Below are 17,523 nucleotides of genomic sequence, written 5' to 3'. Positions count from 1 at the left end.
GGGATTTGCCAGCTCATTTCTTACGTGTCCACATCTAATTCCGAAATTACACAAACCTCGGACCATTGCTTTAAAATATTTAAACTTTGTTTTCTCAACTCTCACATAAGTTTGTTTTTGGAAAAAATACTTTTTTATTCCTCAAAATCTTTTGAATAGGTATATTTGGTCCCTTGAAGTTTCAAATTAGTTATTTTAATCCTCTATTTTCAATAATAGATTTAAAAGGTCATCTTCGATAACGTAACTATTTAAATTTACATATCTGTTCAAGTAGATTATTTAAATGTTGATGTGGTTTGCTGACTAAGTTGATGATTTGGATTTAAATTTGTCTCGTGAAACTACTTCACGAGACGAACTTTACAAGACAAAAGACATAAATGATGTGAAGTTGAGTTCGTTTATCGTGAAGTAAAGTAACTTCACAAGACAAAAGACAGAACGACGTGAAGTTGAGTACGTTGAGTTCATTTCTCATGAAGTAACTTCACGATACAAACTTGAAGGAACTCCGTTTACAGAGGATGAACGGAAGCGGATCGTCCAAATCACATTGTGAATGAACTCATACATTTACAGTCACATAGAACAGATTATGCACAAAAATTGAATTACAGCATGCTTCTAGAATAAAAACAGAGGATAAGAGATTATACCTTTGAAGACCCGTTCTTTAAGATAATCCCTCAATCGTTCACCAACGCGTCGAATAAGGCAATCTCCCTCAATCAGCAACAGGTAGCAACTCGATCCTCGAACTAACTAGACACAACCACTTGTGGATACTTTAATATTCTCAGTGTGAGAATCCATAAGTGGTGGGCCCTGACTTATTTTGGTTTGAGGGAAGATTTGTTGTAGAGGAGGAAGACGATCACGTAAACGAACGAGACCATCGTGTAGAAAAGAAAGTCTATCGCATAGACTAGCTATTTGATCATTTAGGCTCTCAAGTGATCGTTTAATAAGGCTTTCTTACTCAATTACTAATAAAATTAGTCATGTGAGATTTTGAATTCAATTTTCATTTTATCCCAAATTTGTCATAAAACTAAATAACTACCCACTAAGAGTGGTTATTGAGAACAATAATTTAATTATCAAATAATTAATAAATATAAATAAATATGATAACTGACTTATCATATTATATTTATAATTTATAGTTTTATTATTGCATCATATAAAATATATAAACAATAGTTTTGTTTCTTTATTTAATGGCATTTAATATAAATCATATTTATATTAAATTTAATAAATATGAATCTTATTCATAGAAAAAAAATATTTGAATCATATTCAAATATTAGTCCCTCCAATCAAACATTAATGTATCAAATCAATTATATCATATATAATTGAATTAATTTAATTATATCATATATAATCAAATTTCCTCTTATTAATTTGAACATTTCAAATTAACCTAAAAACTGGTTATCAATTTAAATTCATTGAGCTACCAAGGAGACCTTATAGACCTGTAGCTTGAAGCTCCAACAGTACGTGAATAATTGATTGAACTCCTTAATCATATTATCCACCATCTGTTAGCTGTCGAACATTCCATTAAAGACCGACAGCTGCACTTTGACGCACTACGGATATATTTCTGTGTCATTTGGATATAACCAATCAACAATACGATGATCCTTCACAAATCGCTCGTATGTACAGTTGGGCCAAATTACCGTTTTGCCCCTATAGTTACATCTAACTCTTTGTACCATTGATCCCTCTAATGAATAATAGATCATAGTCCCACTATGATTAAATCCCTTCCCGGGCCAAGAGAGGATGTGGTGCCACATTGTTCAAGACCCGAAATCAACCCTTAAAGGAGTGATTTATCTATTTACCCTTGCTTCAGGGAATGAGTGAATTTCATCTTGTGTAGCTGAGTTTTCAACTCCTCAATCAGACGAATCCCCAAAATGGTAGGCTTGTTGAGTCGGCGATCTGGCCACTTTAGCGGCTTGTTGAGTCGGCGATCTGGCCACTTTAGCCCATACAAATCAAATGACTGCCCTCATAAGTAGGAGTTCACAACTCACTTAGGATTAAGGTCATATTACTTATGGTCATCCAAGTGAAATGAAAGTCTTAATTATGAATGGCGTTATATAACGAGACTAAGCATTTCATGGTTCGGTCTTATACAAACTCCTTTGTATATAATAATCCCTGCTTGCATGTCTAATACATGAATGATCAGAATCAGATCATTTATAACACTTTACAACATTTGTAATACCTACAAAGCAAACCACACTCGTAGTGTCACCAGGATAAGGTACCCAGCCTTATCAATATACTATAGACCACACGATCCACTTGTATGTCTCCACATACATGTTTAAGTTACAACGATAACCATATATTTTAGTTTATTGGTTTGTGGTTAATGCAACTAAAATATCAAATATTTCATAGACAATGTGAATAAAATATCATATATTACAAATCACAATATTTGTTCATACAATTTACAAACTACAAGACCCTACGAGATTTAGAGCATCAATTCCAACACAACTTCACGAGAAATGAACTCAATCAAACTCAACTTCATGAAGTTACTTTATGAGACAAACTTCATAATACAAGTTTAAATCCAAATCATCAACTTAGTCAGTACGCCACATCGATATTTAAATAATTTATTTAGACAAATCTGTTAATTTAAACAGTTATGTTGACGAAGAGGACCTTTTAAACCTATTATTGAAAGCTTAGGGACTAAAATGGCTAATTTAAAACTTCGGGGATCAAACACACTTATTCTAGAAAACTCGGAGACTAAAAAGGTATTTTTTTCCTTTTTGTTTTCTTGCAAATAAATGGATAACCATATTTCAGGTAGGATGGTCATTTTTTTAAAATATTGAAATCTAGGTAAAACAGAACTCGAATTTCAAGGGTAATATTGTAATGTTTCAAAATTTATGGACTAAATTATCACCAAATTTAAAACTTAAAATTAAAAGTGTAACATTTTGAAACCAAACCCTAAAATCTAGAGACTTAGGTTATTTTTCCCTAAATTATTTGATAAGAAGAGAACGAAAAAACAACGTGTCAACGTTGGTCCTGTACTTTAATTAAATGATTAATGAAGAACAGAAATAATTTCCAAAGTTTAGAGAGTAAGCCAAAATATTATAAATTGAGAGATACAAAATATGTCCGGATAAGAGGGAGAATGGTTACAATACAACTTACCACGTTGGAGTTGCCACGGCCACAAAAATATTACTAAGAAGTACAAGTAATTTCAAATAATAATAAGGCCAAAATATCTAAATAAATACCACCTTGCCAAATTGCAATTATATGGAAAGTCACATACATGATTTCCAAATTAATGTGGTATTACAAAGATCCGTGTGCATCCCTAAACATGACTTAATTAGTCAATAATTAATGCTCGCAATAACCAATTATTATTTGATGTTATTTAACATTAAAAGAATTCAAGTAAGACGTTAAACATCAATCTCATGGACAATTATGAAAGTCGTATACTGTAGCAGTCGCCTGCTGATGATGGGCCTGGAAAATCATGAACATATGAGATTTAAATCATTGCAGATGAAGCTAAATTGTTAATAAAAGTAGGTGAACCAAATTTGAATTTTTAAGCATAGCCAACCATTCCTGATTTCGTGTAGTATAATTTGTCCTAAGCCAACATGACACTAAAAATATAGGAATGTTTGAACAAGTTGTGGTTTGATTTAGCCCTCCATAGATAAGATTCCAATGCAAGGTATAAATGTGAACAGAGCCAATGTTTCTTATTCAAATAGTTTAAATATTAAAAGAAAAGCTATAGAATAAAAGTAGGCAACCAACCAAAACTAGGGAATTTATAGCCACGAAGTTGGAAAAGCTGTAGATTTTCGCCACCCCAGGATATGGTTTCTTCCAAAGCACCCTGCAATTGGAGTTACTTCAAGATAACTGGGTCAAAATAACTATCATAGAGTACAAGATATGCATGCAAAAAACAACCATTTGAGCTCTACTTTAAACTCATTTAACAGAAAGAAAGGACTTGTAAGGAATCCCAGCCTGTAACTTTATATGTCAGATCAGAATCATCCCCACGGCTATTTAACCTTCAGGATATAGTCGTGGATCAGCCACCTTCTTCTTTCTGAATTGGTATCTTCTCGAATGAAAACAAGCATACATGAACCTGTCAAAGTAAAACCGTCAACGATACAGAGGAATAAAAGTAAATTGAACAGAGAGAGAGAGAGAGAGAGTTGTTCCCCTTGCAATGGATGACCCTTTAATTTCACTTTTCAAGGGATACCAACGAGGAGAATGCCTAGAAATGGCCACACAAAAACTGGCGCAAGAAACCTGTGGTCCAATTAAATGTTTGGCACCCCAGCAGTATTCAAGCTGAAGTTTTGGTATTAAACAGCATTCAGTCAGAATATTGAGAGTTATATCATTCAATCATTTCATGGAAGATTTTTCAAAATGGGGCAAGGGAAAAAGGCTATGAAGCCAGAATGTTGAAAGTTATGTCATTCAATCATTTCATGAAAGAGTTTTTAAAACTGAGCAAAGGGAAAAAGGTTATGAAGCCAGAAGTTTGAAAGTTATGTCATTCAATCATTTCATTGAAGAGTTTTTTGAAATTGAGCAAAGCGAAAAAAGGCTAGAAGGGCATTGGGTATAGTTGCTCAAAATATGCGGGAAGAGGAAAGTTCCATAGATTTTATTTTCTCACCACAATGACAAGTATGAAAATCACGTTTCTCTCGACTGGAGGAAAAACTCTTTAAGGGATTCGTATAAGTAATGTCCCTTTGACCTTAGAAACCATATGAAGGAAACAAAAGAGCAAGGGACCAGGAAGGAGATCGCAAAGATTATTAAGAAAATAAAAATTGTGACCCACTAACATTGCTAGTACTTTGCATTTAGAATTACAACCTTTGATGCCTCAGTGAACCTTAGACGATCCCATTTACACTATCTATTAAAATGTAAGATGTCAGCAAAATTATCACAAACCCCATGGAGATATCAAGATGGTACTCAGCGGCTTTGACATTTAATGGGAACTAATAACTATTATGAATTAAGAGACATGTTCAAGATAGAAAAATAACAAATAGGCAGCATACCAGCAGAATATCACCCACAAACAGGATAAGATAAAGAAGGTAAACCTCATATTCAAGTATTCATATGCATATCCAATGGCATAGCAATTTGTAGCGCACTAGAGGCAAAGATATACAAAATCCATATGGTCTACCTTTAATTCTTCATACTGATATTCCACTTGAAAGGAATCATTAAGAGAATTTTCATTTAAAACAAAGCAGTACCAGCAGAAATAGTCCAACGTCCTGACACTGGTATAATATACAAATTGTAGTGATGGTCCCCTTTGACCTGCAAAATTTTAAAACATCGGTTGAGCAGTTCAAATGGGACCTTCTATGAAAAGTCAATGTCAATACAAACAAATAATGGGGAACTCTAAACTACAATATTCCCAAATGGTTATGACATGCGGACAAATTTCCTTCATCTAAATGATACCTACAAGTGTACTGAAATAGATTAAAAGAAACAATGTAATCTAGTAATAAGAAATCTAATCTTCTAACTGACTGAAATAGGAGCTTTTCGTTGTTCAAATCTCTATCAGAGTATCATTGGTATTAAAGTAAAGAAAGTATGAAGTATAAGGCTAAATCTGCTCCATTTCTTCATTCATCACGCATTCTCAAAAGAAAGAGTAGAGGTAGAGCAAGCATAAAAAAGAATACAACGGTCTAGCTTTTTCTCAATTTTAGGGAATTGAATGAACCCAATAAAAAGTTGATCTACTTCAAAGAAATTATCGATGCATCATTAAGGTGAAAGTGTCAATTCAAGTAGATTCTTCTGAACATCTCGTCAAGATTGTAATTCAACAAGGAATAAAACATGTCTGTTCTTTCTTATACAAAAACGAATGTATAAATCTAGAACAAGTGTGTTTTTTGACATTCTTGAGGTCGAATCAGAGTCTTGCAAATAGAATCACCAAATAACTTCAAACGTGGTCAAAAGGGATGGTCTCTAAAATGTCTGGCCAATTACCAGCATCCATTCAGATTGTACATTCTATTAATCACACAATAATTTAATAGAATTATACTGTCACAAAACGAAAATCCTTTCATTACCCGCCATAAATCTAAGCAGCTCATGAACTAAACAATACCCAAATGTACTGTATAAATGCAGAACAAGAACTGCAGGTAGACTCATCATTCCCAATGTGTTGCTCCTTTTTTATCCATTGCCACACACAGAGCATGCCTCCCTGAAGAATCAGCACTCACAAATCTCCCCAGACATCCATCGGCGTTGTTCGGAGCGACAAGAAGTCATGATCGGTTAGGCTTAATTGTCTTTCGTCAAAAAAGTAAGTAAGTTCCGCCCAATGAAATGAGAAAAAACTCAGGGCTGTTTATCCCCAACTCACTGCGAGACTTCAACATTGGTAAGATTATTTCGAGCCACAGGATGTAAGCGCCTCGACAGAAGCCGATCGAATCCGCCTGGTTTTGAATCCGATTCAAGAACTCAAGGCATGCAGTGACTACAAGTAACGACGAGGACGAATCATACCTCAAATGCGTAGAATATTCAAACATTATGCAGCCGGTTCCTAACCAGATGCCTCCGCGATCCTCAGGTTTGCCCTAACAAAGTTGCAAATCGTCGGAAAATCCATGGTTAACCGACGGCCGAGAATACCATGGGCACAGAAGAATGCATACATCTCGATTGACCACTTCTTCATCTAACCATTGGCCGATATTTTTAGTTTATAATATGTATCTTTTTTGAGGCAGTTTATTTAAATTTAAAATTTGGTGTGTTTATTTTATGATTTTTTATTTCGTGTTTTTCCCCCTCACCGGTAACCGTTTCAATTTTTATTTTTTTATTTTTAAAAATTAAACATATTTATTTTTCGATGCATCATTCTCAATTACAATAATTGAATTCTTAACCAAATTTAAAAAAATAAAAACACATTTTTAAAAGTTATTTTTTTAATTTTCAAATTTTATTTTAAAATTTTAAATTATTGATAAAAAATTAACTTAATTTAGAAGTGAAAATAATATTTATAAACTTAATTTTAAAAAACAAATTATCAAATGAGATCTTAATTTTTTTCATATTTTATTTTTTTCAAATACAATAATAAATAAATTAAAACTTAAAAGTTAGTTGTGATTTTTTTTTAGAATGTTCTATCACAAATAAATATGTTTGAAGAAAAATGCTGCACCTACCCTTGTAAAGGATTTTTTTAAAAAAAAAAAAAAATTAAAATTGACAAAAGCCCTTTATAAAGTTTTACTTTTGTACACCGGAAAACAAAGGTAAAACTTTTCTAATATCGATAAGTAATAGGAACGAATTACATGGAATAAAGCAAATATACCCTAACCATAATTACACATGTATTATTATTTTTCGAGTCTATGGTTCAAATGTTCATATTCCATTTATTTAAAGGTTCATAATCCAATTACAAAATGCGAATTATATTGTCATAACAAAATATATATATCAGTAATTATGGGAAAAAATCTTTGAGACATTTCCGGATGAATTTTTGTATTAAAAAGAAAAAAAAGATGCATTTCCTTTGGCTACTAAATAAGGTTGAAGTTGATAATCATGATTTTTTTTTACAAGTTGAAAATTGATTGCTATAGGTTAGAAAATACTAAATTTTAATTTTAAAAAAAAAAAAAAAAAAAGTGACATCTAACATACCTAAAAAAATATCTAAGATACCTGTAATAAATATATTGATGAGTGAAGTTGAACTTATTAGAACATAATAGAAAAATCTTCAATCAAGTCCATTTTCATAAATTTTTGTAATCCATATATATCATTTAATTTTATTTTTCTTAAAACTAGAAAAGTATATATCAAATTATCAATTATTGTTGATTCGTTATATTATCCTCATTTTAGTTCTCGTGTATTCTTATTGTCACTTGTTATAATAAATTTTTAATGACTAACTTTCAAATCTTAGAACCACGCATGATTGTTTAAAATCCGAACTACCATAAAAAGTTCAAATTCACATAACACGACCTTCACATCATGCAACTTTAACAATCCTCGTAAAAACTAAAACCCACTAGCTTATTTTAAATTTGGCAATTATTAAATCACTATTCTATATATATATCTCAAATCCTAGCAATACTAATATAGAAAGTCGAACCCAAGTTGTTCTAAAAACACTATTAAAAATTGCATAATCTTGTTTTTTTGTTCAAAAAAAAATATTGCACAATATTGAAGAGATGCATCAAGAACGATCTTTCATATTAATGAGATAAAGAGACTTCCTAATCTTATTAATTTACATGAATTACTCATTTCATTACCAACTGATATTGAGATGACGTTTCATATCTTTAACTAAAGAAATATATACAATCAAATAATTAAGTAGAAATATGTAAATTTGAAAATAACTCAAAGTTGTAGATATTTGCTTTATTATCATTGGATTAAGGATTCAATCATTGATTTATTTCTCAACCAAAAAAGAGAAAAAAGAAACATTAAGTGGGAAAAATTTTCAAAAGGTTGTGCCTCAACAACTGTGAAGAAGGCCACAAGAAAGCTCCATCAAAAGAATGGCGGCTTCTTCCTCATCTCTTGGAAACACTTTCCCAAAAGCCGAAGGGCCACTAGTTTTGCTCAAACGTAAAGTGAAATTATGAGTACCATCAAATGAAACCTCATTATTCATCATCCCTTTTTCACTTTGTGACTTCAAATTATTATAAGATTTATGATCATCATTATTATTGCACTTGTTGATCTTCACATCACCAACATTGCCACCATTACTATCTCCATCGCAGTTCAACCTGGATTTCTTCTCCTTGTGCATCTCTTTCTTCCCCGACGGTGTCGTTTCAACAACCGACCCCCCACCGCCATTTGCAGCTTCCGCCATCGCTCGTCTTGCTTTCCTCTGCCTGATCCCACAAGCATTACATAGCGACTGCACCCAAACAAACCAAAACCAATATCACATAATCGCCCAAAAACAAATAAAATTCATGTCCTACAAGTCTATAGTAACAATATCACATCGTTACAGAAATATATAAAGAGTATACATTTATGACATCTATTAATGACTCCACTTTCGAAAGAATAGGAGATAGACTTGATAACCTCTATAAGATTCATGAACTTTGAGATGGGAATCTCATGTTATTTTTAATATGGAATCAGAGCTTGTAAAACCCAAATGAGTATTTAATAAAAAAAAAAAAAGATCTAAAAATAGTGATCACCCAAAAGAGATACCATCTTGAGAAAACACATATTAAGAACTCTCATATTATTGAGAAATTGATCTCATAATATTTATGATATACATGAGCTACTTCTCTCATTGCTAAATGATTTTTAGGATAGAGCTTCAATTTTATATAATAATATCCTCTCTAACACATATTAAACAACCCAATGAGAATGAAAATTCAAACCTATCAGCACCTAGGTTTATGATGAACACTAAAAGTCATGTAAGCTTTAAATTCAAATGAGTATCATATATATATGATTGTATGAATATAGGTAAAGCAACAATTTTACTATCCTGCCATTATTACCACCTAAAGTTTTTACTGAAAGGACTTAAGCTTTGCAAGGAAAATTCTGGATTATGGGTAAAAACAAAGAAATGGGTCAACTTGTTATACAATATATACAAAAAAAAAAAGTTTTTTTTTTTTGGGAGATTATGTAACATATATGCAAGGCAAAAGAGGAGAGAAGGAAAAATAAAGTAATTTGTCAGAGAGGAAGAGAGAAGGGATGACCTTAGGACCTTGAGGACCACTGCGCCAAAGAGGAGTGGTTGTAGTGTTACAATCACTGCAAACCCTAACACCATTGTTTTGTACTCCAATATTTCTATTACAAGATGATGATGAGGATTTTCCCGTCATTGTTTCCCATTTTCCACCATCTCCTTCATTATTATTGTTGTTGTAATTTCTTGTAGCTCTTTGATGATCTGAATTTGCACCACCATTAATAACTTTCTTATTGTTTGTGTTTATCATCATCTTTTGCATCAATCTCATCTTTGAAGACATCCAATATTTTGCTGACCCATTATGATCTTCTTTCTTCATCATCTGATGATCATCATCCTCTACTTTCTTCTCTAATAATCTTGATCTTTCAGAAGCCTCCCTCATGTTAGATGAAAATATCACTTCATTCTCTTCCCTTGATCCTCCAATAATGGATTTTTCACCCTATTCATATAAAACACCAAAAAAAATCATATCAAAACAATAAAAAACCATATAAATATGAACTATACAAAAAGAAAGAAATAATAAAAATTACATGGGAGTAATTGTTAAGGACGCTATTGAATATGGCATTAATCAGAACAGGAGGTCATGCGTACAAACTCTAAGAAATTTATTTTTCTCTAAATTGATATGGTAAAGAAGTGACTGAAAAAGTTCTAAGAATAGAAATAAAAGACAAGAATGAATTCGTATTAAAACTCGAGAATTGCGAGCAGAGGGTCAAATAATTTATAGAGTATGAAAAAGTAAGTGATGAAATTATAACCGGAAAATCAGGAATTAAGAAAATTGAAATGATGAGGGGGAAAAGGGTAGTAATAATTAATTGCCTTATGATGACGATGAAGTTGGTGGTGAGATTGTTGAAGAAGATGATGATGAAGATGAAGATTCATTGTTTGATAATCATGTTGAGTGGCATTACTAGTACTGAAGCAACTGGTAAAAGCAAGTTGTGAAGATGAAGATGAAGAAGCAGCAGCAGCTACTACTTGAGAGGTAGAAGAGAAAATATAGAGTTTAAGGTTTGGATCTTCTTCTTCTTGTTCTTCTTTTTGTTTCTCCACAAAGGAAGATGATGGATAGAGAGGATTCATGGGAGAGAGAGATCTACAAAAGAGAATGGGTTGATTATTTGTGTCCAGAAAAGTGGGCAATAGGTGATAGGGTAATGAAAACAAAACAAAAGGGCTTGATGGGGAGGCCTTATAAAGGAAAGACAAAAACTTAATTTAATTTTTTAAAAACAGTAAAAAATATATATATATATATAAATACCGTCTAAGATGAATGGTAAGAATTTAGTTGTTGTGTCACTTTAAACTTTAGACTAATAATTATATTGATTTAGTTACTATAGATTTATACCAACCATCTCATAAGTTGACCTCATAGTAAATAAGAGAACATGATATCTTAGTCGAGGTGCGTATAAGTTGGTCGAAAACTCACAAATATATACCAAATTTATACCTTTCCATAAATATCATATGAAATTTTATTAGTTTCTTGGTATAAATATGGATATTTTTTAAGAAATATATACATATATATATAATAAATAAAAAGTACTCCTGAGAGAACCCCTTCACGTGAGTAAACTTCTTTAAAGGCGTCTCCATGAAAGGACAACCTAAAAGGTGGGTATGGAATACTACCATTCGACCCCCAGATATGCTATTCCACAACTCTATCTGCACACAATTTTCATCATCTCTCTCTCCCATCTTATAAAATTAATGTATATTCTTCTCTACTGGGATATAATACTATGTTTCACTTCATTAATCAAATAATAACTTCATACCCCATAAAAAAAATTTAAATAAAAAATTTCATCTTGACCCAACCCGACACAATCCAAGTTATTTTCTTGTTGTGTAAACCCTACTCAATATATCGTAACCTATTAACTTAAATTTTAAGGTTCAATATAAATTAAAGATGATGATAGAACAAGTGCTCTTATGTCATGTTAATTAAACTTTTATAATAATATTATTTATTTCTCAAAATGACATTGATTAGCCCCACGTAAAGCTTGTGCTAATTAGTTTCAAGCTCATATAAATGAGATAATAAACTAGTGTATTAAAACTATATTAATATAGATATATGTGGTAAACTATTAACTTGTATATTTTTCCTCATACCTCTCTTAATTGAGTTTTAAAGAACTAAGGTTATAAATACTATTATGTTAGTTTCGTTAAATGATAATCAAATGAGACTTAGATTTACAATAATTGGTAGAATAACCACGTATCTAATTCGCTTAAGTTTTTGGATTGAATAGATGATGTCAATAAATTATTTACACTTATAAAATATCATCACACATGAAAAATGTTAGAACTATGAGACTGGGTACAAGGGAAATTAAAATTATGGTGTGGATAGATATGGGAATGCATGCATCTTGGCCTAGCCTAGCTCTTAATTGTAGCCAAAAGACAATATATAAATTTAGCTACGACAAGGCAATGGACAGAGCGCTGACATCCTCTTTTTCTCCTCTCTTAGTCCCCACACAAAACACAGCCAACAAAACATCCCCTCTCCTTTCTCAGAGATTAGGGTTTCTTTATATATATATATCATTATTTTTACTGAGAAAAGAATGAACTAGAAAACAAAATCTTTTTGTTTAGAAAAGGCAACGTCGAACCAAGCTGGCTCTTACAAGGTGATCACATGAGAGAGTTAGGCAAAGGCAATGATTACTTTATCAGAGATATATTGGTACTTATAGAACCCTATATATATATATATACACAAGTGTTTAAATACATTGGAATGTGCAACAAGAAAAGGTAGGAAAATATTCAGGTATATATACGTTGATGTGAAAATTTGGATAGAAAAATTTTGACTTTCAGTAAATTTATACAGTGAGGTAGAATATGATCAAAGATTTGCAGATTGAGATGATGTTTGCCATACAAACTTGTTGAAGATCCCATATTAAATAAATTAAGGGACCTCACAATCTTAATGAAATAGATAGGTTGCTCATTTCATTGTCAATTGATTTTGAGATGAAACTTTATATTATCTAATATGATATCAGAGTACATCAGCTCCAAACAAGTATTTGATCCCAAAAAAAAAAAAGTTATGCTATAATAATGGTAAACCCAAAGAGGCACAATCCTGAACAGCCGGGTTGAGAATCTCACACTTCATATGTTATCTAATTAATAACACCTTTATGCTTACGGTTAGAAGTGCAAAAAAAAATCTCATATTGCTTAGTGCAAGAAATGATCATGAGTATATATAAGTGGGAATAATTATCTCCATTGGTATGAGGTCTTTTGGTTTGAAACCAAAAGCAAAGCCGTTGTACTAATGTAAGAAGTTAATAGTTTGTAAGTGGTTAATGAAAATATTGATTATGATGTTCAATAAAAAATAAATAAATCATATATAAAAATAAATAGATTAGATTAGAGGTGTAATATATATAGGAATGAAGGGAAAATGATTTTATATGAAGGAGAAGGATGCTACGTATGGGGAAATGAGAATCACACAGGTGAATTTAAGAGGACAATATATAAAATTAATGGTTGTCATGAAAAAGAAGGGATCAAGAAACAACAAAATAAAGAAGGGATAAAAAAAACAACAAAATTATAGTTGTATAATAATATATAGTGTAGAAAAGAATGAAGGGTGTATTTTGTCTTGCAACTTGGATTTCATATGGACCTAAAACTACACGACAATCTTCGCCTTGTTGTACGCTTTTTAAATCTCTCTTTCTCTCTCTCTCCTATGACATTCTTTTTTTTTTTTTTGGGGGGGGGCAAATTTGAACCACCATTTTGTCAAACCTCTTTCTTTGTGTGTATGATTTGCAGTTGTGGAAGAAATTGTTCAAAATTAAGGATAAGCTTGTAATTTCATCACATAATGGTAGTCTTGTAATTTCCTTTTTTCTTATTGTTGAATCCATTTATTGATTATTGGAAAATAATGAAGATGGAAGAATATTCTGAACCAACTGAATATGGTATTAGAGAGTCGACCACTCTAACTTTAGGTGCCACCTTCGTCATGCCTCCCGTTTCCGTCGACGTCGAAGACTCCATCTGTTTCTGTTTCCATCGCGATCGCAAACGCCTCGACTTTCCACCTGGTTTTGTCGACATCGAAGCACGGTCCATTTTCGTTTCCATCGCGACTACAAATGCTTCTCTTCCATCGTTCGCGCCTCGTCTTCCATTGTTCGTTTTACGCCGCTTTGCCGTCCGTTTACACCGTTTACGTTGATTACCGTCCGTTTACGCCACTTACAAGGTTTGTTCTCCGATTTTAGATCTGTATTTTTTGTTAAGTACCACATTACAGCTTGTTCCTTTTGTCTCTTGGTAAGACTGATTTACCCTTTGATCACTGGCGGACCAGGAACTATTGAATCCCACTTCGTTGGCTACATCTGATGCATCTCAACCAGCTACCAACAATTACATGGATCCTTACTACCGCATCTCAACCAGCTACCGACAATTACATGGATCCTTACTACCTTTATCATACTAACAACGTCAGTCTTGTTCTAGTTTTAGATATGCTCATCGAAAATAACCATGTTTCTTGGAGTCGATCAATGATTATTGCTTTAACAGTGAAGAACAAAATCGGCTTCGTAGATGGAACTATTTCCAAGCTAGATCGTGACTCCTTTCAATATCATTCTTGGATCATATGTAATCATGTTGTTATTGTGTGGATTTTCAACTCGATTTCTAAGGAAATCTCTACAAGTGTTCTATATTTTGACAATGCCAAAGAAATTTGGGAGGAACTTCAAGAACAATACTAGAGAAAGAATCGACCATGAATTTTCTAGTTACGCCAAGATCTCTCTAACTTGACACAAGATCAACAGATCGTGACTGCTTATTTCACTAGGTTGAAGACATTATGGCATGAATTGGCCTCTTATAGTCCTTCGTGCACTTGAGACAAGTGCACTTGTGGAGGAGTTAAAAGCCTAACTGAGTTTTATCAAACTGAATATGTGATGTGCTTCCTCACGGGATTGAATGAATCTTATACTCAGGTTTGTACTTAACTTTTATTGATGGAGCCTGAACCCTCAATTAACAAAGTGTTCGCACTTGGTTAACCAAGAAGTTGAACAACACTCTGTCCCTAGCTCCTCTCATATATCTCAGATTCTTGCGACCTTTGCCGTTCAAAATTCTTCATCATCCTCAAACACTCAGTTTTCGAGGTCACAGAACTACACTGGACAGAACAAACACCGAGATCGCCCAGCCTACACATATTGTAATATTCAGGGGCATATCATTGACAAGTGTTACAAACTCCACGAATATCCTTCTGGTTAGCAACATAGCAATCAACGTTCGTCTTCCAAACTAGTGGAATCCTCTGTTTCAACAATAGCATGATCTTCTTCCAATTCAATTGACCTTTTGACTTCCATTAGCACTGAGCAGTGTTAGTGAAAGAACTCTTATCAGAGAATACTTATGAGCGAAAAAAAAATCGTTCCAAATTCATTGTGACAGAAATATCGAATTCACAATCAAACATACAAGTTATGCATTTAGCAACAAATTACAGCATGCTTTTCAAACTTAAACAACAAAGTAACGAGAGACATACCAGTTGAAGAACTTTTCTTCCCTTGAACTCTCGCTCTCGTCAGGAACGACAACTCATGCAATCATTGCGCTCGCCAGGGCTATCGTCCACCTTGTGGTCGTCTACAACCAAACGGTCTTCACCATAAATAGACAGCAAAGGATGACACAACCACTCGGAAACCTCAGTATTCTCGAAGTGAGAATCCAGGAGGTGTGGGCTCTGTTAGGTTTGGTAGAGATGAGGAGGAAACAACGATCGTTTATAGAGATGGCAAAATATCCCGCGGGGTCGGGTCCCTGATCCGATCGGGGCGAGAAATCCTCGGTTTTACCGGGTATGAGGGTCAAATCGGGGATTTAACTTGGGTCCACAGTCGGGGATGAGGAGGGGATCCCCGCCCCGTCCCCGATTCCCGCCTCCGCCCCAATTTTTTTAATTACTAACATAGTAATAATAATAATAATAATTAAAAGTAAAAAAAAAACTAAAACAGTATAAAAGCTACTTTAACTATATATATATATATATATATATATATAATATAAAGTAACTAATGTTTTAGTTAATTTTTTTAATTTTTTTTTAATATAATAAATTTTATAATAAAAACATTAAAAATACTTTTTTAATTGTTAATTTAAATAAATATATCTAACAATAATATTAATTTATTACCTAAAATTCACAATTTTAATACAAATACTAATTTTAGTTAATTTTAAATAATAAAATAAAAAATGGGGATTTTTTCCCACGGGACCCGAATCCCCGACCCCCCAAAACGGGGAATGGGGTGGAGACGAGGATTAAAAATTCCCACGGGTACAGGAATGGGGAATGCATCCCCGCCCAGCCCGACCCCGTTGCCATCCCTAATCATTTACCACAACCAAGCAAGTGGGAGAAATCTGAAGTCTATCGTATAGACGGGTGCTTGATCGTTTAGCAAAAGGTGCACGATCGTATAGTAAATGGGGCTGATCGTTTAGACAATCGTTTAGGTAAATCGCTCCGCGCGCGCGATCGTTTAGCAAATGCTATGCAATCATTTACGTAAGCTGTACATGTACATGATTGTTTAGTAAACTTTGAGCTATCGTGTATGCTCTCGTTTGCTAGGCGATGGGCAACGTACTAATTCGTGTAGCGATTATGTGATCTCTTTGCAAAATGAAAACTATTTTCATTTTATTCTTCAATTATGAAAACTGATTGCAACCTCCCACTATTTCATTCAGTTACGGGAAAAAAACCGCCAACAATTATCTCATAATTATTTAATTAAAAAATAAATATAATCATATTATATTTATAACCTATAGTTTAATATCACATCAAATGCAACATATAAACCATAGTACTTTTCTCCTCCACTAGATATAAATCATATTTATATCCTTTTCCTCCAATTAATGTATCTCATACATCATGTCAACTATATCATATATAATTGATCCGTTTAATTATATCATATATAATCAAACTCCCTCTTGTCAATTTGAACACTTCAAACTGACCCAAAAACTTATTCTTAACTTGAATCCATTGAGCTACCAAAAGGACCTTATGGACCTATGGCTTGAAGCTCCAACGGTACGTGAATAGCTGACTAAACTCTTTAGCCACGAGATCCACCATCCGTTAACTGCCAGACATTCCACTAAAGATCGACAGCTGCACTATTCTCACCACAAATATATTTCTATGTCCATCAGATATAACCAATCAACAGTACAATAACCCTTCACACATGCTCGTAAATACAGTTGGGCCAATTTACCGTTTTGCCCCTATAGTTACATCTAACTCTTTAAGTACCACTGATCCCTCTAATGAACAATACAACATAATCCTACTATGTGTGGACACCTCTCGGACCATGAGAAAGTGTGTGGCGCCACATCATTCAAACCTCGGAATCAGCCCTTAAGGGAGCAATCTATCTACTTACCCCTGCTTCAGGGAAGGAGTGAATTTC

General features: G+C 33.1%; 2 protein-coding genes across 7 annotated transcripts; both read right to left on the bottom strand.

Annotated features, from left to right (window-relative positions):
- Positions 1-3,189: 3,189 nt before the first annotated feature.
- On the bottom strand, positions 3,190-6,844 carry LOC120085348. Of its 6 annotated transcripts, none has more exons than XR_005483892.1 (4): positions 6,210-6,844; positions 4,088-5,427; positions 3,862-3,943; positions 3,190-3,558 (listed from the first exon to the last, which is right to left on the bottom strand). XR_005483892.1 is itself a non-coding variant. In XM_039041290.1 (3 exons), exons 1-3 carry the CDS (start codon positions 6,295-6,297, stop codon positions 4,225-4,227), a joined length of 423 nt encoding a protein of 140 aa, XP_038897218.1. In that variant the 5' UTR covers positions 6,298-6,844; the 3' UTR covers positions 3,800-4,224. The 6 variants fall into 6 exon arrangements, 1 of the variants encoding a protein (XP_038897218.1); XR_005483893.1 differs by having other exon boundaries at positions 3,862-4,207; positions 5,288-5,427; XR_005483894.1 differs by having other exon boundaries at positions 3,862-4,207; positions 5,361-5,427.
- Positions 6,845-8,550: 1,706 nt separating this feature from the next.
- On the bottom strand, positions 8,551-11,097 carry LOC120086250 (GATA transcription factor 21-like). The gene is made up of 3 exons (XM_039042798.1): positions 10,751-11,097; positions 9,915-10,358; positions 8,551-9,085 (listed from the first exon to the last, which is right to left on the bottom strand). The coding sequence occupies exons 1-3, from the start codon at positions 11,015-11,017 to the stop codon at positions 8,669-8,671; spliced, it is 1,128 nt and encodes a 375-aa protein (XP_038898726.1). The 5' UTR covers positions 11,018-11,097; the 3' UTR covers positions 8,551-8,668.
- Between the last annotated feature and the right edge of the window lie 6,426 nt (positions 11,098-17,523).

Source organism: Benincasa hispida, chromosome 9 (genome assembly GCF_009727055.1).
Source record: "Benincasa hispida cultivar B227 chromosome 9, ASM972705v1, whole genome shotgun sequence".
NCBI lineage: Eukaryota > Viridiplantae > Streptophyta > Magnoliopsida > Cucurbitales > Cucurbitaceae > Benincasa > Benincasa hispida.
This window is presented reverse-complemented; position numbering and strand designations above follow the sequence as displayed.

Bases quoted from the DNA above. Each gene is read 5' to 3' on its own strand.
- LOC120085348 (XM_039041290.1), bottom strand. From the start codon at position 6,297: ATGATGAGTCTACCTGCAGTTCTTGTTCTGCATTTATACAGTACATTT. The intron at 5,428-6,209 runs GTAATGAAAGGA...AAAATTTTGCAG, and splicing joins GCTGCTTAGATTTATGGCGG to GTCAAAGGGGACCATCACTA. The intron at 4,420-5,287 runs GTAGACCATATG...CCAAAACTTCAG, and splicing joins ATCAGTATGAAGAATTAAAG to CTTGAATACTGCTGGGGTGC.
- LOC120086250 (XM_039042798.1), bottom strand. From the start codon at position 11,017: ATGAATCCTCTCTATCCATCATCTTCCTTTGTGGAGAAACAAAAAGAA. The intron at 10,359-10,750 runs GCAATTAATTAT...TTATATGAATAG, and splicing joins AACTTCATCGTCATCATAAG to GGTGAAAAATCCATTATTGG. The intron at 9,086-9,914 runs GTCATCCCTTCT...GTTTGGGTGCAG, and splicing joins GTGGTCCTCAAGGTCCTAAG to TCGCTATGTAATGCTTGTGG.